The sequence below is a fragment of the Pristiophorus japonicus genome, chromosome 14, assembly GCF_044704955.1.
Source record: "Pristiophorus japonicus isolate sPriJap1 chromosome 14, sPriJap1.hap1, whole genome shotgun sequence".
In the NCBI taxonomy this organism is placed as follows: Eukaryota; Metazoa; Chordata; class Chondrichthyes; family Pristiophoridae; genus Pristiophorus; species Pristiophorus japonicus.
This window is the reverse complement of record NC_091990.1, coordinates 166,534,646-166,555,574: the sequence shown is the minus strand read 5'-3', so window position 1 is coordinate 166,555,574 and position 20,929 is coordinate 166,534,646. Positions and strand designations below refer to the sequence as shown.

At 47.3% G+C, this 20,929-nt stretch overlaps 1 protein-coding gene across 1 annotated transcript in view; it reads right to left on the bottom strand.

The window, feature by feature from the left end:
• The window catches only part of pgghg (protein-glucosylgalactosylhydroxylysine glucosidase), a 43,997-nt gene that overhangs the window by 21,753 nt on the left and 1,315 nt on the right, over positions 1-20,929 (bottom strand). Inside the window, exons 2-7 of the mRNA XM_070898664.1 lie at positions 16,424-16,690; positions 14,873-15,083; positions 12,979-13,414; positions 10,233-10,352; positions 7,865-7,996; positions 497-608 (exon numbers count right to left, since the gene is read on the bottom strand). Of these exons, the coding sequence (XP_070754765.1) occupies positions 497-608; positions 7,865-7,996; positions 10,233-10,352; positions 12,979-13,414; positions 14,873-15,083; positions 16,424-16,676 (1,264 nt within the window). The 5' untranslated portion in view covers positions 16,677-16,690. The remainder of the gene's footprint in view (positions 1-496; positions 609-7,864; positions 7,997-10,232; positions 10,353-12,978; positions 13,415-14,872; positions 15,084-16,423; positions 16,691-20,929) is intronic.

Sequence of the window (20,929 nt, the reverse complement as noted above, 5' to 3'; positions counted from 1 at the left end):
CATAGACGGTCCCTCGAACGAGGATGACTTGCTTCCACACCAAAAGGAATGAGTTTGCAGATGTTTCAATGAAGGACCCGATGATCCAGTCCTGAACTCCAGGGGTGGAAGATGCCTGTGCGTGGATTTTTTTAACGTGGGGGTGACCATTGCACACCAGCCACCACACGGGCTTGACAGAGCTAGGTCTTGGTCCAGAGGCAAGGGTTAATCAGGACGACTGGAGACCAGCTCTGCTGCACGGACCTAGTGCACACACATATCGCAGTGTGGGCTGGCCCGTGCTGCCCCTGGGACCCTCGCCTCTTCTACGGCCGCCGTTTGGAGCGTGGGCAGGAACATCGCCGGGGCCCAGGTATAGCAGAGGAGCGGGAAGGTTGGGACGGGTGAGTGGCGAGAGATCGTGACGCTTAGCAGAGACTTCACTCGTAAAATGTTTCCCAGGTTGGAAGTGGTCACATGACCCAACTCTTTGCTTCAATTCATGTCTATTTACCTTTGATTTCGTAACACTCCTCGGACGGGTTCCAAGTCACTCGACTGCTCCAGAATTCAGCGATACTGTTGACCACATCCCAACCCCCATCCTCCTGGAAAAACTCCAGGTCCTAAAACCAAAAGGAAATCATGAGATCAAAACAAACAGCCGAGAAGTAGCTGAGTAACTCCAGAAACTTGCAGCAACCCAAGTGTACCCTCTTGAGAAAGCAGCTCGAGAGTTAAAGCCTTGCTTGATTTAGTTCAGGGGAAATAGCTGAATGAATTGAGTTCCTTAAAATAGAAAATCAGGTGGGCAGGGTGCCCGTGGGAATAAACGTGACGGGAATTTTACCCTCAAATAACGGCCGGGTTGGGAGCATGGGGCAGTTAAATTGTTAAAAATGTGGAACCCGACCTGAACCCACCTCCAACTCGCCCACTTTCGGAGGCGGGATGAGGAGCGGGCTGTCTATTATAATATTATCCATCTCCATTTTGTGTTTAACTTTAGCTGGTGGGGTTTTGCACGCCTCGTGAAGCCCGGCAGTTACACCAAGGCGAGGGCAGCTGCATCCAGGAGGTAACTGCCTTTACACTTACTCCTGAATCCACGGTCCCTGTCCAACCCATGCCCCACGATCAGAGGCCCTCCACAAAGCCTCAGGCCTACCCCCACCACCACCAGGCCTCTGACCACCGCCCCAGGCCTCTCTCCCACCTCCAGGTCTCTGATCACCGCCCCCAGGCCTCTCTCCCACCCCCCCACCCCCAGGTCTCTGATCACCGCCACAGACCTCTCTACCGTGCCCCCTGCAACCCCCCCCCCCCAGGCCTCTCTTTACCCCCCCATCCCCAGGTCCCCCCCCCCCCCCCCCCCCCCCCGCTGGTTCTGACCGCCCCCCCGATCATGATGATCTGCACCCCCTGCTCCTCTGGCTGGCCTGTGATGGTCTGGACAACCCCCACCAGCAGTCCCCACCTCCCCCAGCCACCCAGCAATGTTGCGGAAAGCCCTCTCCTGGCCCCCTCCAACCGCCCCCGCCACCCCCCCCTGCCACCCCACACCACCCCCCCCCCCCCACCCCCGCACACTCCTCCAGCCGGCCTGAGAAGGTCTGTAGCACAGCCTTCAGCCGGCCAGCGACGTTGTGGATCCAACCCCCTCCGTGCTGGTCCCAGCCCGCGATCATGATCTTTTCAGACAACCCGCCTTCACCCCCAGCTCCTCTGATCTTATTAGACCCCTCTCCCGCTCCTCCAGCCAGACCCCGGCTCCATGCGATCCCTCCCGCCCTCCCCTGTACGGCCTAGTGGCACAGGCTTACCAGCCCAGAGCCAGACAGCCTCGCAATCTGGCTGGCTGCGGGTGGGAAACAAGAGGCTTCCGATTCAAATCGTGCTCTGCTGTTAAATTCGGCAAAGCCTGCGGGAAACCCGTATTTCCGCATCTCCGGATCTCCGGGGTTTCCCAACCTCCAAGGAGCCCCCAACCAGGCCTTCCCTATTAAAATTCAGTCCTTGGGCTCTGGATGCAGTGGGCTTAAAGGATGAATGTGTTTTTCTCTCTCTAGACAGTTATAGACCCCGGGGCTGAAATTCTCCAGTGCCCCAAATGGGGGGGGGGGGGGGGGGGGGGGGGGGCGGTAACTGGCTCGGGCGGGACTTCACGGGAAATCGAGTGCAATCTCGCGTGCTCCACTTCCTGCTGGGGCGCATTGCTCAGCGCTCCGCGGCTGCTCCACACAACGCTGACGGGTTCCAATTTCCCTCCTACGCTGCCGGGCCTCTGCCGGCTTCCACCGGGCCACTAGGTCGGCATGGTGCTGAGACCGCAGCCTGGCACCTAAACCGGCGCGCCGGGCTGCACAATGGCGGCCCCGGCCACGCAACAGAGGAAGAAGTCGGGTCAACCGGGGAGTCGGCCAAACCTGCAAGATGGCGGCGCGGGGCGCTCCCGGCCTCCCCCTTTAATTTCCGCCCCGCGAGTGGATGGCGGTCCGGTTCACAACCCGTGAGGCTAACGCTGACACCGCTCGTGGGGCGCTGGCCAATGTCCGCCGCGAGGCGGAAAAGGGTCGTCACGCAGCGCTAAGGTGTCGCCGGGCGCGTCAGCGCCTCCGCTAACTCCCACGCAGTGTCACAGGAACCGGTAGCACTTCCCTCCTCCCCTCCCCCTTATCCCTGGCCGCCGCCACCAGGCGAAAATTGTTTCAAGCCCCCGCCCCCGCCCCCGCCCCCGCCACCTCTGGAGTCGCTAACTGTCGTTGCTAAACACGGCAATTTCGACCCCCTTGTGTTTGCAACTCACAAACTTACAAGTCTCCTGTAAAGTTACACCATTTACAGAAAGGCAAGCCGGGTAATGAAGCAGCCATTAAACTTCCCCATAAGCTCATTGACTGAAAGCCCCCAATCTCACTCTCTTCAGTTCTCCCAAATTCACAACTGAACAGTGCTCCACTCAGTCCTTCCACTAGCCACAGTCTCTTCTTTTGTAGAATCTCCAACTTGCACATAGTGGTGCTCCCAATCTTCCATCCTGCAGGCCCTAAATTCACAATATCCCCAGGCTCTAAATTCCCCATGTCCACAGGCCCTAAATTCCCCATGTCCACAGGCCCTAAATTCACAATATCCCCAGGCTCTAAATTCCCCATGTCCACAGGCCCTAAATTCCCCATGTCCACAGGCCCTAAATTCACCATGTCTCCAGACCCTAAATTCCCCATGTCCACAGGCCCTAAATTCACCATGTCCACAGGCCCTAAATTCACCATGTCCACAGCCCTAAATTCTCCATGTCCACAGGCCCTAAATTCACCATGTCCACAGGCCCTAAATTCACCATGTCCACAGCCCTAAATTCTCCATGTCCACAGGCCCTAAATTCACCATGTCCCCAGCCCTAAATTCCCTGTGTCCACAGGCCCTAAATTCACCATGTCCCCAAGCCCTAAATTCACCATGTCCCCAGGCCCTAAATTCACCAATTCCACAGGCCCTAAATTCCCCATGTCCACAGGCCCTAGATTCACCATGTCCACAGGCCCTAAATTCACCATGTCCACAGGCCCTAAATTCTCCATGTCCACAGGCCCTAAATTCACCATGTCCCCAGCCCTAAATTCCCTGTGTCCACAGGCCCTAAATTCACCATGTCCCCAAGCCCTAAATTCACCATGTCCCCAGGCCCTAAATTCACCATGTCCACAGGCCCTAAATTCCCCATGTCCACAGGCCCTAAATTCACCATGTCCACAGGCCCTAAATTCACCATGTCCACAGGCCCAAAATTCCCCATGTCCACAGCCCTAAATTTCCCATGTCCACAGCCCTAAATTCCCCATGTCCACAGGCCCTAAATTCACCATGTCCACAGGCCCTAAATTCACCATGTCCCCAGACCCTAAATTCCCCATGTCCACAGGCCCTAAATTCCCCGTGTCCACAGGCCCTAAATTCACCATGTCCCCAGGCCCTAAATTCACCATGTCCACAGGCCCTAAATTCACCATGTCCACAGGCCCTAAATTCACCATGTCCACAGGCCCTAAATTCCCCATGTCCACAGGCCCTAAATTCCCCATGTCCACAGGCGCTAAATTCCCCATGTCCACAGGCCCTAAATTCCCCGTGTCCACAGGCCCTAAATTCACCATGTCCCCAGGCCATAATTTCCCCATGTCCACAGGCCCTAAATTCCCCATGTCCACAGGCGCTAAATTCACCATGTCCCCAGACCCTAAATTCCCCATGTCCACAGGCCCTAAATTCCCCGTGTCCACAGGCCCTAAATTCACCATGTCCCCAGGCCCTAAATTCACCATGTCCACAGGCCCTAAATTCCCCATGTCCACAGGCCCTAAATTGCCCATGTCCACAGGCGCTAAATTCCCCAAGTCCACAGGCCCTAAATTCACCATGTCCCCAGGCCCTAAATTCCCCATGTCCACAGCCCTAAATTCTCCATGTACACAGACCCTAAATTCTCCATGTCCACAGGCCCTAAATTCACCATGTCCCCAGCCCTAAATTCCCTGTGTCCACAGGCCCTAAATTCACCATGTCCCCAAGCCCTAAATTCACCATGTCCACAGGCCCTAAATTCCCCATGTCCACAGGCCCTAAATTCACCATGTCCACAGGCCCTAAATTCACCATGTCCACAGGCCCTAAATTCTCCATGTCCACAGGCCCTAAATTCACCATGTCCCCAGCCCTAAATTCCCTGTGTCCACAGGCCCTAAATTCACCATGTCCCCAAGCCCTAAATTCACCATGTCCCCAGGCCCTAAATTCACCATGTCCACAGGCCCTAAATTCCCCATGTCCACAGGCCCTAAATTCACCATGTCCACAGGCCCTAAATTCACCATGTCCACAGGCCCTAAATTCACCATGTCCACAGGCCCAAAATTCCCCATGTCCACAGCCCTAAATTCCCCATGTCCACAGCCCTAAATTCCCCATGTCCACAGGCCCTAAATTCACCATGTCCACAGGCCCTAAATTCACCATGTCCACAGGCCCTAAATTCCCCATGTCCACAGGCCCTAAATTGCCCATGTCCACAGGCCCTAAATTCCCCAAGTCCACAGGCCCTAAATTCACCATGTCCACAGGCCCTAAATTCACCATGTCCACAGGCCCTAAATTCACCATGTCCACAGGCCCTAAATTCCCCATGTCCACAGGCCCTAAATTCCCCATGTCCACAGGCGCTAAATTCCCCATGTCCACAGGCCCTAAATTCCCCGTGTCCACAGGCCCTAAATTCACCATGTCCCCAGGCCATAATTTCCCCATGTCCACAGGCCCTAAATTCCCCATGTCCACAGGCGCTAAATTCACCATGTCCCCAGACCCTAAATTCCCCATGTCCACAGGCCCTAAATTCCCCGTGTCCACAGGCCCTAAATTCACCATGTCCCCAGGCCCTAAATTCACCATGTCCACAGGCCCTAAATTCCCCATGTCCACAGGCCCTAAATTGCCCATGTCCACAGGCGCTAAATTCCCCAAGTCCACAGGCCCTAAATTCACCATGTCCCCAGGTCCTAAATTCCCCATGTCCACAGCCCTAAATTCTCCATGTACACAGACCCTAAATTCTCCATGTCCACAGGCCCTAAATTCACCATGTCCCCAGCCCTAAATTCCCTGTGTCCACAGGCCCTAAATTCACCATGTCCCCAAGCCCTAAATTCACCATGTCCCCAGGCCCTAAATTCACCATGTCCACAGGCCCTAAATTCCCCATGTCCACAGGCCCTAAATTCACCATGTCCACAGGCCCTAAATTCACCATGTCCACAGGCCCTAAATTCTCCATGTCCACAGGCCCTAAATTCACCATGTCCCCAGCCCTAAATTCCCTGTGTCCACAGGCCCTAAATTCACCATGTCCCCAAGCCCTAAATTCACCATGTCCCCAGGCCCTAAATTCACCATGTCCACAGGCCCTAAATTCCCCATGTCCACAGGCCCTAAATTCACCATGTCCACAGGCCCTAAATTCACCATGTCCACAGGCCCTAAATTCACCATGTCCACAGGCCCAAAATTCCCCATGTCCACAGCCCTAAATTCCCCATGTCCACAGCCCTAAATTCCCCATGTCCACAGGCCCTAAATTCACCATGTCCACAGGCCCTAAATTCACCATGTCCCCAGACCCTAAATTCCCCATGTCCACAGGCCCTAAATTCCCCGTGTCCACAGGCCCTAAATTCACCATGTCCCCAGGCCCTAAATTCACCATGTCCACAGGCCCTAAATTCACCATGTCCACAGGCCCTAAATTCCCCATGTCCACAGGCCCTAAATTCCCCATGTCCACAGGCCCTAAATTCCCCATGTCCACAGGCCCTAAATTCCTCATGTCCACAGGCCCTAAATTCCCCGTGTCCACAGGCCCTAAATTCACCATGTCCCCAGGCCATAATTTCCCCATGTCCACAGGCCCTAAATTCCCCATGTCCACAGGCGCTAAATTCACCATGTCCCCAGACCCTAAATTCCCCATGTCCACAGGCCCTAAATTCCCCGTGTCCACAGGCCCTAAATTCACCATGTCCCCAGGCCCTAAATTCACCATGTCCACAGGCCCTAAATTCCCCATGTCCACAGGCCCTAAATTGCCCATGTCCACAGGCCCTAAATTCCCCAAGTCCACAGGCCCTAAATTCACCATGTCCCCAGGCCCTAAATTCACCATGTCCCCAGGCCCTAAATTCCCCATGTCCACAGGCGCTAAATTCCCCATGTCCACAGGCGCTAAATTCCCCATGTCCACAGGCCCTAAATTCCCCATGTCCACAGGCCCTAAATTCCCCGTGTCCACAGGCCCTAAATTCACCATGTCCCCAGGCCCTAAATTCACCATGTCCACAGGCCCTAAATTCCCCATGTCCACAGGCGCTAAATTCCCCATGTCCACAGGCCCTAAATTCCCCATGTCCACAGGCGCTAAATTCACCATGTCCCCAGGCGCTAAATTCTCTCCTGATAGCCACATACATATTTTCATCTATTCCAAGCATACAGGAGCTCAACATGAAGCTTTAAGAGCAGAAAATAGCCAAAGCTTAGACCCAAAGTGCATAAGGTTGAAATGAGGTCGTTGTGATTACGCACCATAGAACTTGGGTTTTAAAATCCTTCGGATAGCAGGAAGAAGGGACGAAGGGAGGTAACTGTATATTCTGACTATGGATGTATTCTATGTGTAGTCACTGTGAGATTGTACAAGATGGAGACGTGTTTACCTGATTTACTATCAATAACGTTCACACCATGGACATACATGCTGGCACCACTAGAGGGTGCAACTGGTGGAGACCAGGGGTTTCCTGCCCTGGTGGCAGGGCCCTGTATAAAAGGCTGCACACCATACTTGCACAGCACTCTGGAGTTTGGAATAAAGGACCAAGGTCACTGCAGTTCAAGTACAACACATTGCCTTGTGGAGTCATTCATAAGTACATTATAGACATAACAGTACTGAGTTCCACGGTTTTGAGATCCTGGGAAATAATCTGAGGCGGTGTGAGGAGTCTTGAACAGCGATGATGTATGGAAGAGGAAGAGCATGTAAGATGATGTATTTACATCTTATGAGTAACAAGAGGAAAGTTCGAGGAGCAATCACCATGGTAATGTTGATTAAATAGCAAGTAACAAGAAAGGCTAGGATGAAGGAACAGGTTGGATGCCAGAAATTACAGAGGAATCATATAGCATGTGACAAGCCTTTTCTTATATCCTGTCCTTGGAACTGATACAGTCCTCATCTAACTATTGCAAGTGGAGCATCAGTAACACAGCAACACAAGTAACAGTGTGCTATAACACGGCCTGCAGAAGCAGAAAGAACTATGCTCACCTGGGTGAAGTAAAAGTACTGCTGAAATGCAAATGAGATGTCACCATTGATGTGAATTTCTTTCAATCCATAAATATCTTCATTGCAGACCTCAAATCCAGTCACGGCACTCTCCCACGGGTACTTGGCACCCTTATAAAACAAGAAACATTAAACTTAATTCACAGCATTCATTCAGGATTGTGTGTGGATCAGATATCAACATCACGAGCAAACAATGAACTATGGTGAGATTAATAGGAACTGTAGTTCTGAACATTAATAATTTCAGTAACTAAAGAACATACTTGGAATGAAGTTTTAGATGTTGATTTCCAAAACAAGTACACACAGTACACCCCACGTACAAGGGAACAATTCACTCCTGTCGGGTATTGTACGGCTCATGGGTGTCACAGTGTCAGCTCCTGCATATGTACAGTACACAGTGTGACCAGGCCAACATCCCCAGCAGTGAAGCACTGACCACACTTGATCAGCTCCGCTGGGCAGGCCACATTGTCTGCGTGCCAGCCACGAGACTCCCAAAGCAAGCGTGCTACTCGGAACTCCTACACGGCAAACGAGCCAAAGGTGGGCAGAGGGAACGTTACAGGGACACCCTCAAAGCCTCCCTGATAAAGTGCAATATCCCCACCGACATCTGGGAGTCCCTGGCCAAAGACCGCCCTAAGTGGAGGAACCGGGAGGGCGCTGAGCACCTCGAGTCTCGTTGACAAGAGCATGCAGAAATCAAGCGCAGGCAGCGGAAGGAGCGTGCGGCAAACCAGTCCCACCCACCCTTTCCCTCAACGACTATCTGTCCCACCTGTGGCAGGGACTGTGGCTCTCGTATTGGACTGTTCAGTCACCTCAGGACTCATTTTAAGAGTGGAAGCAAGTCCTCAATTCCGAGGGACTGCCGATGATGATGATGAAGTACTGTACACAAAAGGTGAAAGGGAGCCAATTTTCATAATTGGTTGAGATGTGATCATAATGTAGCACAGGTGGTGCTGTCTGAGAATAGTGCTGTGTTCGTGGATGAGGAGCATTTTCACTTGTCCGATATTACAAATGAGCAAAGGAAGCTCCTGTACAAATCATGTTCACAACAGGACACAGGTGATACCAGTTTAATCATTTTGTTTTTGCTCCTATCCATGTCACACAACATAGAAACATAGAAAATAGGTGCAGGAGTAGGCCATTCGGCCCTTCGAGCCTGCACCACCATTCAATATCATGGCTGATCATTCACCTTCACTACCCCATTCCTGCTTTCTCTCCATACCCCTTGATCACTTCAGCCTTTTGAATATATCTAATGAACTGGCATCAACAACTTTCTGTGGTAGAGAATTCCACAGGTTCACAATTCTCTGGGTGAAGAAGTTTCTCATCTCAGCCCTAAATGGCTTACCCCTTATCCTTAGACTGTGACCCCTGGTTCTGGACTTCCCCAACATCGGGAACATTCTTCCTGCATCTAACCTGTCCAGTCCCGTCAGAATTTTATATGTTTCTATGAGATCCCCTCTCATTCTTCTAAACTCCAGTGAATACAGGCCCAGTTGATCCAGTCTCTCCTCATATGTCAGTCCTGCCATCCCAGGAATGAGTCTGGTGAACCTTCGCTGCACTCCCTCAATAGCAAGAACGTCCTTCCTCAGATTAGGAGACCAAAACATGAGCAATATGGAAACCTATTCAAAACTTGGTGTGGTCTGCTCCCTGACTTACCGTCACAACTTGTCTACATAACAACCTTATTTTTACCCGTCTGACAAAATCAGGATTATATAATAAATGTCGCACTGATCTAATAGGGATTGTTTTTCTAGAGGCAGAGAGGGAAGGAACCTTACTCTGTGTACTCCTGCTGGAAAGTGCATGTATGTGAAAGTAAAGCATGAATAGCACCGAGCTCAGTTAACGTCCCGCCCCCCACAGTCAAATAGTTTTCAGGTATTCATTTAATCAAACATAACCATAGTAGTAGTCGATCATTTCTGGCTACACATTTCCCCCTGAAATATCGAATATAAATCTGTTATCTTGGAAATTATTCATCAGGGAAGATTTCCCTGGGTTTGCACTCAGGATAATGGAAAATCCGGCGGATCGGAACACATGCTTGCAAAGGAACCCATCTGACCTGCCTCCGGTTAAATTAAGGGAGGGTTGCACACCTCGGTAAATCTCACCTATTAAGTTCAATTCAAGCACCATCATTTTACTCTTTTAAGAATAAAGGCACCAGTGAAACCATTTCACCGCCAGAGTCAGTATATTCAGGGAAGGAGGGAAAAGTCCTGTTACAGATAAATGCAGGTGTCAGGCAGCGGGTCTACAATGTGAAAAGGAGCTTGTCTGCCCTGATGCTTACCTTGTATCCTTGTTGTCCTGCTATACACTTGGCAGCAGGAAGTGTTCGAATGCGGTTCTTCAGGAGGGTGCATGCCTGCTCTGGGTAGAAGGCAAGCACGTTCGGGTACATCCAGGTCTCCTGAAACAAGCAATGTCAAATATTTTAAAGGGGTCCTGGCAGCTAATAATTGGCTTGCAAGACCATTAAATTAAAGAAAGACTTGCATTTATATAGCGCCTTCCATGACCATGGGATGCCCCAGAGCGCTTTCCAGTCAATGAAGTACTTTTTGAAGCATATTCATTGTTGTAATGTAGGAAATGAATTAAGTAACAGAGGGGAGGGAACATGATGATGGTGTCCTCCCAGCATAGGTCATAAATTGTGAGTCATTTTAAAATTGAAAAAAGTAACAACTGATGTCTTTGTGGTTTAATGTACCACATGACCTGGGCCCGCGGTTTGATCCCCAATCTGTGCCTAATTAGCTGCTCTCATCCAACAAAGTGCGACATGGGAACATAGAATGTGGGCTTTTATCTACATTTTTGATTTTTTTTGCTCCACAGAAAGGATGTAGAAAAAAATTTTTCATCATTGTTGTCCAGGTCTTAGCCACTGGACACATCGCTAACGGGGATTCCAGATATGGATAATTGCACTGCTGATTAGTAAATTACAAAAGTGAGTAATAGACATCTTTGTGGGCACATGATCGCAATACTCATTTACACGGCATATGCATGTGTACTTTTATCTTTTTGTCTATTTGTTTGTAAAACTGCAAGATGAAAGCAGAGTTTTGTGATCATTGTGAGTGCTTTACCTCCTTGGTTACTGAATGGTGGTGTGTGTTTGTTAAATAAATATACACATGTGAAGTACATTTACCTGTAGTGTGTAACATATGCAAGGGGTTTCCTACTAAGATGAGAGCATGTGGTTAAAACGGTGTCAGTGTAGCCACACTAGGGACTAGTCAGCAAACTCAACCACAAAGACATCAGTTGTTACTTTTTTCAATTTTAAAACGGCTCACAATTTATGACCTATGCTGGGAGGACACCATCATCATGTTCCCTCCCCTCTGTTACTGAATTCATTTCCTACATTACAACAATGACTATGCTTCAAAAAGTACTTCATTGACTGGAAAGCGCTCTGGGGCATCCCATGGTCATGGAAGGCGCTATATAAATGCAAGTCTTTCACCGGACAACACTGACTTACACCACAAGAGTTGTGTTCAGAAGCAAAGTTTATTCACACAAGTTTAAAACAAAACACACTGAGAAGCAAGGTGGGTAAAATGCCAATGAGCTAAGCTTTAAAGTTGTTTCCCCAAAGACTGGTAAAAGTAACAGTTTTGTTAGCCTGTCTTGCCAATTGATAAACACTTCAAACCTATTAGGTTGGGAGGTCTCTGGTCCAGAGTGCTCGGCAGGAATATATTCACTAAGAAACAAAACAGCTTTAAAAGAGGGTCTCTTAAGGCTTTTCAAGGTACGTCCTTCAAAAGATTGGTGAAGCACATGCGAGGGCACATGCGACAGAAACAGGTAGAATGTGGTACTCCACGGTGTAAAACGGCCTCAAAAAAGGACCAGGCCTGGGGCACAATGTCCCACATCGATCTGTGCCTGGGGTCCGTGGGCGCCACCATTTTGACTTAGGCGGCTGCCCAGGCGCCTGCCTGAAACAGGCGTTAGGAACCTGGCAAATGTAAAAAAAAAGGAGCCTAAAGCCTACTTTAGGCCTCCTGCAAGAAACTGGGCAGCGCTGAGTGGTGCAGACACTGGACCTGGCCCAGCGATTGCTGCAGCCTAAGCAGTGGCCTCGACCCAAGAGATGAATTTGTGCTTTTTGTTTAAACCTTCCCGAATCCACAACACTTCTAAAGGCCACAACCACCCGGCAATCATCCCACTCACACCAATACGGACAGTCATATTCTAGTAAAAGGAAAACATTGCATTTATACAGAATCTTTTAAGTGTAGTCATTGTTATTTTATGGGCAAATGCAGCAATCAATTTGTGCACAGCAAATCCCACAGATAGCAATGAGATAAATGAATAGTTTGTCTGTTTTGGTGATGTTGGTTTCGGGATAAATGTTGGCCAGGACATCTGGTGAATTCCCCTGATCATCCAAATAGTACCATGGGATCAGTTACATCCACCTGAGTTTAACATCTCATTGTCAGTAACTCCAACAATACCCTGCTCCCTCAGTACTTCACTGAGGGTCAGCCGAGATTATGTGCTCAATTCTTGGAACCCACGACCTTCTGACTCAGGCAAGAACGCTGCCACAAAGCCAATCTCACAGAAATGAAAGGGATTATATTTATCTAACATATCCCCTGTCATTTGTACCCTAGAAATGCTGGGTTCTTGGGTTGCTATGGTGCTGGGCAGGATCTTTTAAAATATATAGAGCCACCTTAAAATGGATTTGGGCATAATTATTATTATTTTTTTTTAATTTGCATCCAGTCCCGACGCACCAGTCACACTATGCTACGGTAAATGCCAAGGATTGCCACAGCCATTTTATATCTTCCCCCACTGGTGGGCTCAACAGAAGTGGTGATGCTGCCAACAATATTTAAATTGCCCTGACCCCAGAAAATCTCCTGGAATCAGATTGCACTCAGCCATTGGAGCGGGCGGAACACTTGGCCAAGACAGTTGCATCAAGATTCTTCCAAAGCACAAAATCCGGCCATATGATCTGGCTCTCCATGACTAAAATCTCCTACCTGATCCCAGAAGATGTGGCCATAGTAATCTTCTCCATTACCCCCGTTGGAGAGACCCCCAGGACTTAGTCCGATGTACTGGAAGTCTGTGGGTTTCAGAGGGGGAAGGGCTGCGAGCAGGTAATACAGACACCCGTACAGAGCCTGGTTTAGCCTCCTGCAGCCTCTCACATTGACGCAGCTCTCCTTCCACAGTGCAGCCCATGCTGCCACGTGCGAGGAGTACAGCTGGTTTAACTGGACCAAGGTCTGTCCTTCTACAAAACACTCCTTCACTCGCTCTTCAGTGTCAGCCACTGCGGTCAGGAATATCCAAGAATCACTCTGCTGCTGAGGCAACAAGGTCAGAGACTCTGGAAGCGGCTTTGAGATCATGTGGACACTTTGCCTCGCAGCGCCTTCGACCTCTGGGGTAAGCGTCTGTCCATAGATGTACCTGAATTACAAAGAGAAACCTTTTTGCAAGAGTCCAGAGAAACATACTGATCTCAGCCAGTGACAGTTGAGGGATTACAATTCATGGGAAGAGAGAGAAAACAAAAGAGGGTCTTAAATTGCTCATTTTAGGGGAAGGATACTCAGTGGAGAAATGGATAACGCAACACGTGTCACTGAGATAAGCCGATATACTGCACTGAATCTACAGTCAACACATTGGGGGTGAACTTATATAGAGGGTTTCCTGCTCATCCGTTGTAACTTCAGCGGAGAAGTAACGCAAACCTCTTTTAAAAGAAAACAGCGTAAATGGCATGTACACTGTTTCTCTGGGGTTTCTGTGACTCTTCTGGCAAATTTATGGTGAACAGGAGATCACCACGGAAATTTATCCCCAGTGTCTGAGCTATGGAGGGAGAAATAAAAATCAGCCATGGTTTTCAGTCCTGATGACTATCCAATGACTCTTTCTGGAAAGTACATGTTGACGTGGGGCGAGGACTGAATTAGGCCAAGCTGTGATGCCCATCACAGTTGACTAGCTCACCAATATTAGCTGCACACATGAAGAATTGCTGCTTGGTTGAGTACCAATGGGAGACTGGTGTCTCAGGAAGAGCCAGTGCCTTCAGGAGCAAAGTAGAAAAAATTGGAGGAGTATCAAATTATATATATTAGAATTATATTATTCTAATAAGTGTATATATATATATATATATATATATATATAAAAAATAGACAAAAACTACTGAGGGCTGTTGAGAATTAGTGACTATTATTGTTAGTAATATCACTTTAGTATTTGGAGTACTCAACATATAGAATTCCAGATAGAATAATGGAAGCAAGACCCTGGAATTATTCAACAATTGGATGGACTGATGGTAGGAAATGTCTGAGGATTCTTAAATGGGTGCATATGGAGAGAGAAAAAAAAATGCAGGAAACGGAATCGTGCTTTGAATGGGAGTAAGAATGTAAGGATATCAATGTTATAGAATAGATAAAGCTCTAAAGGGGAGGGTGACAGTTTATAAGAATAATTCACCGAGGTAACAACGGCAGAATGTTACACCACCAATGGGAGTTCATGTTATGGATGGTGATCACGGAACATTGTTAGAAAATTGAAGGGGAAAAATAAGCAAAGTAAGAGGGTTGAATGAGTTTTGCAAGGGGGAAGGATGTTCAGTGGGGAAATACCAGAGATGGCTATGTCAACATACATGCACAGCACTGCCCTTACAGTCCAACATCCCGTGGACACTCACTATCCACTCGAGTGAGGTACTGGAGGATTGACAGTGCTCATAGAACGAGGCGTCAGCAACTCCACTAGAGGAAGAGGGAAGAGAAGAGGGAAAAAAAGGAATTTTATCTCATTAACAGCATGTGTGGAAACTTTGTTGCCACAGGCGGCAGCATATTACGGCATGAATAGCCCTCTGACCCTTACGTTGCTCCCATGAAGTCTGGCCCGTTCACAAAGTCAATATTCTGGCTGTGGGGGACAAACGATGATTTTATCTGCACCGTGAACTGCTCCTCGGAAATGGCCAACCGTTCCAAAGTTATGGTGAGAACCATGAGATGGACTCGAGTGCGATGGGCAAATATCTGCTGGGTCACCATAAAATCCTGTGTCTCTGTAATACTACAAAACGTGCCTAGGCAAAGGAAAGCAGAAACCATTACTCAACTTGAGAATGCAATCCAGAAACAGGAATGCTGAAAAAGCATCGCCATTCCTGCAATTCTATTTTTAGAAGAAATGGAAAGAAAATGGGTTTATATGAATTTTAAAAAAAAAACAGAAGTTGAACAACAGAATCTCATGCATTTGCCTTCTCTACTGAAATGCTAAAGCTGGCCTCCCAAGACAAGACAAGACCTGCATGCTTCTTGTATCCCAGACTATAAAAGAACTCATACATGATACAGTGATACTGTGCGAGACTTAAATGAGTGGATCCGTTGAAGAAGGAAGATAAGAGGTATGGAAAAGTGAAGGGAAAATCAACACTAGATGAAGTCATCTTACTCATGTCAATCATTAGTATAACTTTATCCATTGCTCTATAATATATAGGTTGGCACTCACTAAGGCCTAGATTTTCCACCCATTGATTATAAGAACATAAGAAATAGGAGCAGGAGTGGGCCATATGGCCCCTTGAGCCTGCTCCGCCATTTAATATGATCATGGCTGATCCGATCATGGGCTCAGGTCCATTTCCCCGCCCGCTCCCCATAACCCCTGAATGAGTTATAAATCTAATCGTAAATTGGTAATCTCAAACAGGCCATAAAGTAACTGGTGCAGAAATGAAAAATATCACACTAAGGTTTGGGCTAAAATATAATATTGGGGCAGCATAGAGGAAGCTTCACTCGGTGTCTGATCACTTTGCAACTGATCTGAGAGAGGTTGCTGCTGCTCCATTGGGGGTCAACACGGAAAGTATTCCATTTTGCAGTACAGGTACTTACACCCCTCACCTGATGGGTATAATATTTACAAAAAACATTGACATTAGTGTCAGACAGTGCCTGTCCTATTCTGCCAACTGAAGAATAACTGCATCTAGTGATAAGCATCAGCTTGAACAGAGAGGATGCTTCCACTGATGTGGGAGACTAGAACTAGAGAGCATGACCTTAGAATAAGGGGACGCCCATTTAGAACTGAGATGAGAAGAAATTTCTTCTCTCAGAGGGTTGTGAATCTGTGGAATTCACTGCCTCAGAGGGCTGGGTCATTGAATATATTTAAGACAGAAATAGACAGTTTCTTAACCGATAAGGGGATAAGGGGTTATGGGGAGCGGGCAGGGAAGTGGACCCGAGTCCATGATCGGATCAGCCATGATCTTATTAAATGGCGGAGCAGGCTCAAGGGGCCATAAGGCCGACTCCTGTTCCTATTTCTCATGTTCTTATGTTATGGAAAATCTGGACAAAGTATAAGCGAATTAAAAAAAATTAAAGATAAACTGATCTGTTTTACCTGTCCTGGTGTTCAAGGTGAAGGTGTTTTTCGAAGTGCTCTCACCAGGTATGGTCAGTCTGGCATTAACAGTAGACGGTACATCTGCCCGACAGCAGTCACCCTTTTCACCGTTATATACCCCGTTAACATGCATTACGTCACTATATACTCTAGTGCCAAGATATCCATTGGCAACTGTTGCCATGAAACGAAGGTCAGAGGGCAAGGTGTCACTCGAAAACACCGCTGGATCATCTTCACATTCTGACATATTGTAAGTGTCGTCTACCAAGGGAAGAAAACATTTTGGTAAAATGACTGCAGTACATGATTCGATGGTTTGCAGTTTGCTATTTTATGCTGTAAACTAATTTGCATTTCCATACATTTGCTAGCAAAATGCAGCTGACAGAATTTCCATTGCCCCATTGTAATTTTCTGTTAAGCAGCTCATATACATAAAAAGGAGGTTCACCTTAATTTTGTCATTGCTGGTGGGAAAGTAACCACCCACTCCCACTATCAGCCCCCCGCAGAGCCTAAACAAAGATCACAGAATCCCAAACATCTGGTCGAAGCAGAATAGGGTTAGCGACAGTCAAGCACTCAGCAGATTTGGGAACCAAACGGATTGTATGTCCATCCCAACTGCTTCCTTATCCTGTTTCCCAGGCACAGTGAAAGATACAATAGGCACAGGCCCAAATATCAGCGACAATTCGGAGGAGAGGAAGGTGGGAAAAGGAAAAATTACTTGTGTAAAAGGATTTGGTCGTCGTGACACATTCCCCCTCATTTCCGCGACCCCCCCCCACACACACACCCCCTCCGTGGCTGTGCCTATGACGATAGGCTCTCATTTACTTCGGTCACCCTAGATGATCCGGACACACAGTGCAGGAATTGACACCTTATTTGAATACAAAGTCAAAGGCATTGCACCGTATGGAACTGAGCTTCAGGACCAAGAACATTTCTGGGTCGATCTCTAACCTGTGCCGGATCTTAGCTGCAGTGGTAGTGGGAGTGCTACAACTGGTCTTTGCAACTTGGGTTAGAGAGGGGAAAAACCAACTGGTATTCACATTCCTGATCACTATCCAATGACCCTTGCTGGAAGTGCGCATGTGTGGATGTCAGGTCAGGTCAGATTCAGGCTTAACTGCAATACCTGTACAATGAATAAGGTGTAGGCCACCCATGAAGAATAACCACCCAAGTGAGGTATTTAATCACAGCCGCTGCCAGAATTTTTAAACTTTGCCCGATACTTCTTTTAGGTTCAACCCTCACTCTCTACAATCGGGAATATGATTTTTTACATGCAACATCAGGTAACAGTGTTGTCTCTTTTGTGTTTATCTAGCCTTCAGATAATAAAAGAGCAAACAGTCTACCAGACTGTGTGACTTAAGCGATGAACTACAAACCTGTTTATTAAAAGTAAACATTAATGGCAAATCAAAAATAATAAAAGGCACAGCACTTTGCCAAGTTTCTCGGTAACAGAAAATCCAGACAATTGTCTCTGACGTACACAAGATCCTAAAAATCCCCTGGGAGGACAGACGCACCAACATCAGCGTCCTCATCCAGGCCAACATCCCCAGCATTGAAGCACTGACCACACTCGATCAGCTCCGCTGGGCAGGCCACACTGTCCGCATATCAGACACAAGACTTTCAAAGCAATTGCTCTATGCGGAGCTCCTTCATGGCAAACTAGCCAAAGGTGGGCAGAGGAAACGTTTCAACGACACCCTCAAAGCCTCCCTGATAAAGTGCAACATCCCCACCGACACTTGGGAGACCCTGGTCAAAGACCGCCCTAAGTGGACAAAGTTTAAAAATTCTGGCAGCGGCTGTGATTAAATACCTCACTTGGGTGGTTATTCTTCATGGGAATAAGCCTACACCTTATTCATTGCACAGGTATTGCAGTTAAGCCTGAATCTGACCTGACCTGACATCCACACATGTGCACTTCCAGCAAGGGTCATTGGATATTGACGGGAGGGCGCTGAGCACCTTGAGTCTCATCGCCAAGAGCATGCAGAAATCAAGCACAGGCAGCGGAAAAAGCGTGTGGCAAACCTGTCCCACCCACCCTTTCCCTCAACCACTGTCTGTCCCACCTGCGACAGAGACTGTAATTCCCGTATTAGACTATGCAGTCACCAAAGAACTCACTTCAGGAGTGGAAGCAAGTCTTCCTCGATTCCGAGGGACTGCCTATGATGATGATGACATTATATGTGACATTTTATCTACCAAAATGGAGTTTACAACAGAAAAGCTGATGAATTGGGAGCACACCTTCTGAAATATACCTAGTGCCCTTTTGAAGTTCAAATTAGGATACTCAAAATCAAAATGGGTCTTCCACAGTTGGACAACGTGTATCAGATTAAAGTGATGGCTTCATGAGCTCAACCCAAATGTTGGATACAAGCTAATTTGCATGTGTAACCACGCCCTTTTCCTTACAGGGTTTGATTTCAAGATCATTGATTTCCACCTTTTTTCAAATGAAAATGTATTTGGCTATGAATAATGCCTTGCCTCTAAAATGAATAGAAAAGGTCAAAGATACTGGGCCTGAAATTCTGGTCGAGCTCTTCCCGCAGGCAAACGAGTGAAATAGGGAAAAATGATGCGCACTTACCTGTTGCTGCTGCGCCCGTCAGAACTTCCGAGCCTGAGGCCCAAAGGTGATTGCCCGTCGCAATGCGTGCAGGAGCAGCCAATCAGGTTAATATATGTTCTCATTCATAGTAATAGGAGTTCCGTAAGCCGGGAACTCCTATTACTATGAATGAGAACCCCACCCCCAAACACCCAAAACACAATAAAAATAAAAAATAAACTACATATTTAACATTCATTTAAATTAAACATTTTTAAAAGTCGGGAAAATATTTTTTTGATAAATTTTTTAAATTAAGTCTTAAAATAAACTTACCGTAGTGGGGAGGGGTTTTATAACTTTATTTTAAAATGTTTGTGTATTTTTAAACACTTGCACCTGTAACAGTAGGCTATACGCCTGCTTTTTCAGGCGCAAGATTTTAAAGGACATTTGTTGGGCAAGATATTCGTAAATATTGGAAATCTTGCCCTGCAAGTGTCCTTGCTCCCGAGATACGGAGGATCTGACAAGCCTGAAACTTGACAGATCGGAAAAGCTGTTTTTCAGCGATTGCGCATTGCGCGCCGAAAACCGGCTTTTCCGATGCCTTTCTGGGTCCGTACACACTCTGTACGGACCCGGGACATCGGAATTTCAGGGCCATAGTCTGGTGACTACATGTATATTCAGCTTAAGCACCTGTTACAGTGAACAACATTTGAAGTGACCTTGTCTCATAAATAAATACATACAAACAAGATAAGACTATTTTATGATCTGAAATGTGACAGATCTCCCTATCTGTCCCAAGCACCCTCGGGGCAAAAGGAGAGGGAGAGGAAGTTAAAAACAATATATTTCTGAAAGTATCGTAAATGACATTATAAATGAGAGTGGAAAAGGAAATCGTTGCTGGTTTGGGGATGGGAAATTTCAATTACTGTTTTTTGGAAATAGCTTCATGGTATTCCAAGTGAGAGTTTTGAATCACGGGTCTATAAAGAAAAATAAACCTAGATTTCTGAGGGAGGAGCTTTTTTTTTTAACTATTCAGTGCACTCCCACCACATAGATCATGAAAAAAAGAAATGTTTACATTTCTCATCCAAAGGGGGGTCCCCTCACTGCTGGGCTGCTCCATGTACTGGGCTGTGACTCACGGCCCCTGGGAAATGCAGTAGCATGTGAGTACATTGCATACAACAGAATAAATATTCTTTTAAATATAAGGGGCGATTTTCTTCTGTTTTGCGTAACAATCGGGGAGGGGCATCCATCTCAGATCAGAGGAGCTGAGTGGGGCAGGCAACACAGTCATGGAGAACTTAAAGCAACAAGTGCCCTTTTTCAGGCCCTTTCAGGATGCAACAGGACATGCAGATTTATTTCAGGTACAAGGCCCTGCCAGTGAGTTAGCCTGCACCCCAGGTAGATCTTGCCGAGGGTAATGGCCTAAACCTGCAAGTAGGGGTGGGTTCAACATAAACTAATCCCCCTCCCCACATTCACCCTCTTTAAACTTCACAGGGTGATGGGTAAATAATATCTTGCGATCTCTGTGTCGAGAAGTTCAGGTTTTCCGACGTGTAATTTAAATTGGCGGAGTATAGTGGGAATCCTAGAGTGGAAGACGCTGTGACGTCAACAAGCCGTCTAAGCAGCCAATCAAAATGCAGAATTCTCACAGACCGGGAACCAGGAAGTGGGTCAGCGCATAAAATTCTAACTTTGAAAAAATGTTAGCGAGCAAAACAAAGATTGGGGCTCTCACATGGGGAAAAGGCATTCCTGAAATAAATATGAACAAATTTTAAATACAATTTTTTTTTAACTTTAAAAAAAAAATTAATTTTTAAAATTTTTATTAAAATGGATAAATTTGACACTGCGCAAAA